The 8,105-nt window shown below is 44.2% G+C and overlaps 1 protein-coding gene across 1 annotated transcript in view; it reads right to left on the bottom strand.

The window, feature by feature from the left end:
- Positions 1–5,396: 5,396 nt before the first annotated feature.
- The window catches only part of Cwh43 (cell wall biogenesis 43 C-terminal homolog), a 53,041-nt gene continuing 50,332 nt past the window's right edge, over positions 5,397–8,105 (bottom strand). Inside the window, exons 18-19 of the mRNA XM_029477788.1 lie at positions 5,859–6,112; positions 5,397–5,443 (exon numbers count right to left, since the gene is read on the bottom strand). Of these exons, the coding sequence (XP_029333648.1) occupies positions 5,397–5,443; positions 5,859–6,112 (301 nt within the window). The remainder of the gene's footprint in view (positions 5,444–5,858; positions 6,113–8,105) is intronic.

Raw genomic sequence — 8,105 nt, 5'->3', positions numbered from 1 at the left:
AAGAGAAGAGAAGAGAAGAGGAGAGGAGAAGAGAAGTCCGTGATGACTGGCAGGAACTCCCGAGAGTAAATACTAGGGAGGAGCTACTCAGCGGGAAGGTTTTTTAATCACGATGTTGAAATATTTTTGAGCTAGAAGTTGGTGGTAATTGTGTAATCTCAGGGAAAACCTAATGCTTGTTTCTAAAGCAGTTTAGTGTTACGTGAATTTCACCTCAATAAAAATACTTAATAAAGCAGTCCAATTTAGGCATGCTATTATGGGTAAAAATAACATACTGACAACATTCACTGTGACCAGACACTGCAATCCAAAGTGCCTTCACATAACCACATTGCTTCAGTTTCTCTTTGCCTTAACTTTTCCCTCACGAGCTCACGTGTGTGCTCCATGTGCAGGTACATGGATGGCCAAGGGGTCATGCACGCTGAGATATGCAATTCATTCTGCTTTCTCCTCTATCATCTGGTGTTGCTGTCTTCAGACACATCAGAAGAGGGCATCGGATTCCATTACAGATGGTTGTGAGCCGCCATACAATTACGCTGGCATTCCTTAACAGCAAAGTCTCTAGCCCACCTCTCTGCAACACCTACTAAGTCAAACTCTATAGGGATAGCTTAGGAAGCCACTGCCCTATGCTTGCCTGTCTAGGCTCCTGAGAGCATTAACTTTGTTCTTTTTCTCTTTAGTAACTAACTTACTAACTCAGTCAAATGTCTGTTGAGTACAAACACCGTGCTACATGCTTCCATGAGAACATAGTAGAAACTGTAATTTGTAAACGAGGTTTGCAAAACCGACAAATTCCCACCAGGCTTCCGTGTACAGCATAGACTGCTTAAACTTAAATAATTTTAATAGCAGCTCATTTGAGCCCATCTATCCTAAAAATAAAACCTTCTTGAACTGGAGAATGTAGCTCATTTGGTAGAGTGACCAAGAGTGTTTGCCTAGAACGCATGAGGCCCTGAGTTTGATTCCCAAGGCCCCATAAACCAGACATGGTGGTACACACTTTGAAGGACAGAAATATAAAGTCATGGGGAAGCTACATGGAGAAGTTCCAGTCCAGTCCGGATAGAGACTGTATACAAAATCAAAACAAAGAAACAAAAAATTTTCCTAATATTAAGTCTATATTTGGGATATATATATATATATATATATATATATATATATATATATATATATGTTAGTCTTTGCCCTCAAACTAGCCTCTTTCTCTAAAAGTCCAAAGCCCACAAGTGCCCCTTCCCTAGCTTCCTCCCTGGTGGAGTTATTACAGGGAAGCTATTCTGTCAAGGTCAGAGATCTCTTTAGTAAGATTTTTATCAAGTCAGTTCACATAAACGGCAGGCTTCCCTGGTCTCCTTTCTGTGGGGCACCAACATAAAACAGTTATTTCCTCCAGGAGTTATTATTTACCCAACTTGCTATTATTTTGTATTCTGTTATGCCTGATGCTATGCCGAGAATCTAAATGTGTTATTTTTGTGAATATTGTCCTCTTGAGACACATCAGTCAGGATGCAATCATGGGCTACTTGAGTACAGAAATAGCTACTTCAGGCATTAAAGGTGCCGAAGCACTAACTCACAAACCTATAATCCTAAGCCACCTGATGTCTGTCTGCATCCTGTGGCAGGAAAAGCTAGGACTTGTGGGAAGTCTCCAGGGCATCTTTCCCTCAGTGGAGATTTTGTCTCCTTCAATCCTGTCCAGGATCAGAAAGTATCTTTCCCCTGTTATTATTGTTTATCTATGTGTGTCAGGGTGAGTATATGGTACATGTGTGCAGGTGCCCAGGGAAGCCAGAAAAGGGTATCAGATCCCTGAAGACTGGAGCTACAGACACTTGTGAGTTGGCGGATGTGGCTACTTGGAACCCAGACAGGATCTTCTGGAGGGACAACCAGAGCTTTTACATGGAGCCACCTCTCCAGGCTCATTTTCTCAGCTCTCGGTTCCTCTTTGACCTCATTATTTGCTTCTACCCAAAGGGGAAAACTTCTCAGCTGTCCACTGTTTATCTGAACTTTTTTCCTGCACTGGTTTTGTTTCACTGTTACTAACGTCTAGAAAGCATCTTGGTTTGCTCTTCAAACACATCAATGAAATCGTCAGCTACGAGCAATATTCAGAACAACACATTTTTGAAGCATTTCTACTTTGTTTAACGAGTATGCTGTCTTCTCGGGTTTCCTAAGTCAGGGTCTACCATGATGGCTTAGACTAGATGTTTAATAACACTTCCCACCCTGTCATGATGCTTCCCCAGTTCCCATGTTGAATATGATGGTCTCAAGAAGCAGATTATGAGTGGAATGAATGACTTTGTAAAAAGTGATCTCTCAAGAGCACCTTGCTCGTTCTACCACATGAAGGCACAGCCAGTGGGCAACACCCATGAACCAGGAAGTCAGCCCTCACCAGATTCTAAGTATACTGATGCCTGGATCTTGGACTTCTGGCCTCAAGAACAGTAAGAAATCAATTTTAGTTGCTTGTCGGCCACCAGTCTATGGTGCTTTGCTATGGCAGTCCAAGCAAACTAACACAATACCTCACCCCCAATGTGATGGTGTTTAGTGATAGGGCCTTTGAATGGGAATTATATGAAGTATTGATGTTGGCCCCATAATGAGAGTAATATCCCTATAAGAAGAGAGACTATGTGGCTCTCTCAAACAGGGATATAATGAGAAGCTAGCCAGTTGCAAGCCAGAAAGCAGATGCTTACTTAAAAGAAGCCAGAAATAGGCCGATATCTTGAAGGTCTTTCCACAATGCTGTAGAAATATATGTCTGTTCTTTAAGCCACTCAGCCTGAAGTTCCCTGCTGTAGCATTGGAGCTAAAGACACTGTGGTAGTTTGAATAGGTATAGCCCTCCTAGAATTGTGAGTTTGAATGCTTGGCCCATAGGAAGTAGCACTATTAGGAAGTGTGGACTTGTTGGAGAAAGTGTGTCACCGTGGAGGCAGACTGTGGAGTGTCATATATGTTCAAGCTATGCCCAGTGACACAATGCTTCTGCTGCTTGTAGATCAAGGTGTAGAGCTCTCAGGTTCTCGAGCACCGTGTCTGCCTGCGTGATGCCATGCATCCCACGATGATGATAACAGACTCAACTTCTGAAACTGTAAGCCAGCCCCAATTAAATGATGTTCTTTATATGAGTTGCCATGGTCATGATACCTCTTCACAGCAATAGAACCCTAAGACATTACTGTATTCCTCTGGAGTCATTCTCAAATGTGTAGTACTGCAGGCCAGTGCCATGTTCACCAGGCCTGGACCTACCTACCCCTTTCTTCAGCCTCACACTTGGAAGTGGCTCTCCAGACCAGTGACTGTGTACTTGGCATGAAAAGCAACAAAACTGGAAATCACATAGATAGGCAAATCCTCTGCTTCTGCCTTCCTCATCCTCCTCACAGCTATCATCTTGAATTCTTTGCCTATTCCATTCTTGTCATGTGTATAGCAAGACCTACCATACTCCTGTGATTCTTTTTTAAAAGATTTTTTTTTTACTTTCTGTGCATGGCTTTTCCCCTACATATATGGAAGTGCACCATATGAGCACCTGCCTGGTATCCCCAGAGGCCAGAATTGGACATTGAATCCCTTGGAACTAGAGCTGATGGATGGTCATGAGCCATTTTGTTGATGCTAGGATCTGAACCCAGGTTTTCTGCAAGAGCAGCAAGTCTTCTTAACTACTGAGCCATCTTTCCAGTGCCCTCTAATATTTTTTTTTTACACTCCATATTTTATTCCCCCATCCCGATCTACCCTCCTACTGTTCCACCTCCCATACCTCCTCCCTACCCAACCCTGTCTCCACGTGGATTTCCACACCCCCAACCCCACCTGACCTCTAAATTCCCTGGGGCCTCCAGTCTCTTGAGGGTTAGGTGCATCATCTCTGAATGAACACAGACCTGGAAGTCCTCTACTGTATGTGTGTTAGGGGCCTCATTTCAGCTTGTGTATGCTGTTTGTTTGATGGTCCAGTGTTTGAGAGATCTCTTTAATAAAACATCTTCTGCAACCCAGAGACCAAAGAGATCATCTCTTCAAGGAGCCCTGTCTGCCATGGTTGTCCCCATAGTGGGCTCCCAGTGATGCAGGTGCCATCTCTTGTGCTCCTCTCACTCCTGTGGGATCTCTTTCCCTGTCTCCTTCTGTGGCTCAGATATTATTTTCTCCTTCTGAGGGTAATGCACCTCAATGTCTGAGTGATGGAGAGAGATGCAACTGGTGAAACAAAGGATGACAGGATTATTGAAAACCAAGAATTCCTCTCTGTGCGTATGTGTGTGAACACGTACATGTATGTAGGTGCATGTATATGCATGCTTGTAGAAGCCAGAGATTGACTTGGGTGTCTTCTTCATTTGACCCCCAGCTTATCTTTTGAGACAGATTCTCTCCCTGAATAGAGGCTGGTTGGACAATGAGCTCCAGGGATCTCCATGTCTCCACCTACACAGTGTTGGGATTTTAGGCATGCTAGTAGCCCTGGCTTTTTCATAGTTACTGGAGATCTGAACTCAGTCTTCATTATTGCCTAACAAGTACTTTACCAAAATAATCCTTCCGAGCTTTCTGAAAGGACATTGTCTGGAAGTTGCACATTGTTGCTTTTTATATCTTGTTAGCAAGAACTCAGCTCATGGCCATGCCCAGATGTAAGAGATGATGGGAAATGTAGTCTGTTGTAGTCTTTTCTCTGTGTGTCCATGTGTATTAGTCGGGGTTCTCTAGAGTAACAGAACTTATAGAATAAACCTCTCTACATATAGAAAGAGGAATTGTTAGAATGACTTACAAGCTATGGTCTAGCTAATCCAATACTGGCTGTCTATGAACAGAAAGGTCAAGAATTCAATAGTTGCTCAGTCCATGAGGCTGCATGTTTCAGCTGGCTTCCAGTATCTACTGGAATCTGAAGAAGTAGGCTCTAATGCCAGTGAAGAAATAGACTCGCTAGCAAGGCGGGGACAAACAGGGAAGGAGCAATGGCTCCCATATTCCATGTCCTTATATAGGTTTCCAGCAGAAGGTGTGGCCAAGATTAAATATCTCCAGCTCAGATGTATCTTCCTGCCTCAAATATCTGGGTTAGAAGTGGATCTCCCTACCTCACGTTAAGTAGAAGTCCCTCATAAGTGTGCCCTCCATTTTGGGGTTTTTGTTCATTCTAGATGTAGTCAAGTTGGCAACCAAGAAGAGCCATCACACCCTATTTCCAGATAAAACCATAAGGTTCTTACACAGGACAAAGAGGAACAAAAGAACCATAGAACAAGTTGTATCCTCTGGAAATCTGTCACTGATAAAGTCTTCAAGCATACTAACAAACTATTTTAGAAACAGACATAAATTCAAGGCCGTCCAGGTTCACCCTTATTCTCGCTCTCTTCCTTGCACTCTGGTTAAGTTTTCAAGAGAGATGGTATTAAGTTAAAGACATCTATGCTCCAGTCTGTGGAGAGCCTCTGCTCATACGGACGCTTATCTTACAGTGCTGTCTGACTCTGGCAGTTTTGTCAAACCTGAGCATGTTTAGTGAGAAAGTGTCATGCGATTATCTTAACGACAACGATCTTGACTCTTAAGAGAGGAAAAAATGTAAAGATATCCTACATGGGATGAGCTCTAAACAGTTTATCAGTTCTAAAATGGCCACAGATCAGGGCAGATAAACTCTTTCTGTGCGCGACCACTTGCAGTGTGTGCAACTTACTTGGAAAGGTAGATAACAATGAGGAGCTGGAGGCCCACTTTCTACCCAGAGAATCAAAACCTCTGGGGCTGAAGCAGAAGCCACCTCCCCCCACCCTCACCTCCACCCCCACCACAACCCTCCTCCCAGACAATTCTCTTGTGTGGCCGGGGGTCTTTAGTGGAAAAACTTTGGTCAAACTTGTCATTGCCATCCAGGAGCTGGCCCAGCTGCGTCCAGCTGTGGAGACCAAGCATTCCTGGCAGGAGTTGGAATTTGTCCTCCAGGGTAAACATCCCTGCAGCTTCATTGGCTGTTCCTCGAAACAACGTGATGTTGAACGGCAGCAGCTGGATTGACTGATGTTTCGTGCAACTTGCAATCTCAGAGGGAAATTACGTGTGACTTTCAAATACGTGTTGAACAACCTTGCTCATGGCTCTCCCCATCCACCTTTGGTTGTCAAGGCTTCTGAACAAATAATAAATATATCAGGTTTTTGGTTTCCATACATGGAATATTCCAATAAGCTTGGGGACAGCTGGGGGCTATAAACTACTCCTGCTATGGCGTCTGCAGCTACACAGGAAGAGAAAAGCTAAGCACCTGTTCAGGCTCCCTGCGTGCTTGGAGTGTACACCAGCTCACTTAGTTCTCAGGACAGCAGTAAGCAGGATAACGTCTCACTACATGTAGGGTGTGGAGGAAGCCCAGAGGGAAGAAAGTCCTGGGTAAATGTGTGCTGTCTCGTGGGCATTACCATGTCAAGAACTCTAGCACCAGACCCAAGAAAAGACACCAAAGCCTTTGCCCTGTGCGGGAGGCTCAGAGGGATGACAAAGCCTTCTGCAGGCCCAAGTGCAGATGTTGATACTATATAGAGAAAATGTCCACCATAACTTCCTCCCTGCTTATGACCTGACGATTGATCCCCTCTAGAGACACCTCCTAAATCTTGATGTAGCTGTACACTGTGACTCTGCCTCATGTTTATTGGTACGTAATAAGACCGAGTCCCTGGTCAGCTATACACAGTAACTCCTCGTTTCTGCTCCACTGTATATAATAAACACACTGAGTTCCTGGGGTTCTGTGGCATCTCCAACAGAGAGCCCGGTTCACCTCGCCCCAGCTCTTCTGTATGTCTGTCCTGGTCTTTTCTTCATTCCCTCAATGCCACAGCCAGGTTAAGTCCCTGGATCCCTTCAAGGATTTGGCATCTACTGCGTTATGTTTCTCTCCAGATGAGTAAAGTAGTTCACCTATGCTCACCAAGGAAGTTAAAGACTCAAAATGGCACCCACACCCCATCCCAGGGCTACCCGTCAAGATTAAGAAATAAGAGAATTTGCAACTGTCACTCCAGCATCATCTTCAGAGGTGATTGTTTCAGACTTACATTAGTAAGCTCTCCGGTATACCTCATATGTGTGCACTTATTTATACATACACTCTACACACTGGAAACTCATTTGCTCTGCAGCTACCAGAATCACAGGAAGTTGGAAGCACAGATCTCCTAGAGTTTCCAGCCTGCTGTAGGACTGAGATGGGACCCAAGAATTAGCATTTTTAACAGGAAATACTGACCCTGTCTGTGAGGATCTCCTTGGAGGCATCACTGTACACAAAACCTAAAAGCAGAAATTCAGATCATTGGGCCACAGCGAGATACATTGAGGAGATGGTTCCATTGGTCCAGTGTTTGCCAGGCAGGCAGGAGAACTTGAGTTTGATGCCCAGCATGCATGTAAGAAAGCTGCACACAAACCTATAATCCAAGCGCTGCGAGGGTAGAGGCAATTTGGGGATTTGCTGAGCAGCCAGTGTTAGCTAAATTAGTGAGCCCCAGGGTCAATGAGAGAATCTGTCACAAAAAACCTACTGTGGGGCAGGCAGTGGTGACACACGCCTTTCATCCCAGCACTTGGGCCGCAGAGGCAGGTGGATTTCTGAGTTTGAGGCCAGAGTGCCAGGATTTTCATAAAAATAACCAAAAGTAAAACAAAATAATTTTTACAGTAACAAATTAAGTATATGCAGTTCCCTTTAAAAATATCTTGTAGTTTCCCTTAAGGAAAACACTTCGTGGCTTCTCTTTAGCATATCCAAATTGCCAGCAGCCCTCTGCTTGCTCTTTGGTAATGTTAGAAAACAAAATAGAGATCACTTAGGCCAGTGAGATGGTTCCGTGGTTAGATGCACTTGTGACCAAGTCTGACGACCTGACTTTCATTCCCAGGATCTGCTGTAGTAGAAGACAAGACCCAACTCCCACAAATTGTCCTCTGACCTCCACATGTGAGCCGTGGCATGTGTGCCCCCCTCCACAAATTAATAAAAATGTAAAAGTTTCAGGAAGACCTCA

The sequence above is a fragment of the Mus caroli genome, chromosome 5, assembly GCF_900094665.2.
Source record: "Mus caroli chromosome 5, CAROLI_EIJ_v1.1, whole genome shotgun sequence".
NCBI lineage: Eukaryota > Metazoa > Chordata > Mammalia > Rodentia > Muridae > Mus > Mus caroli.
This window is presented reverse-complemented; position numbering and strand designations above follow the sequence as displayed.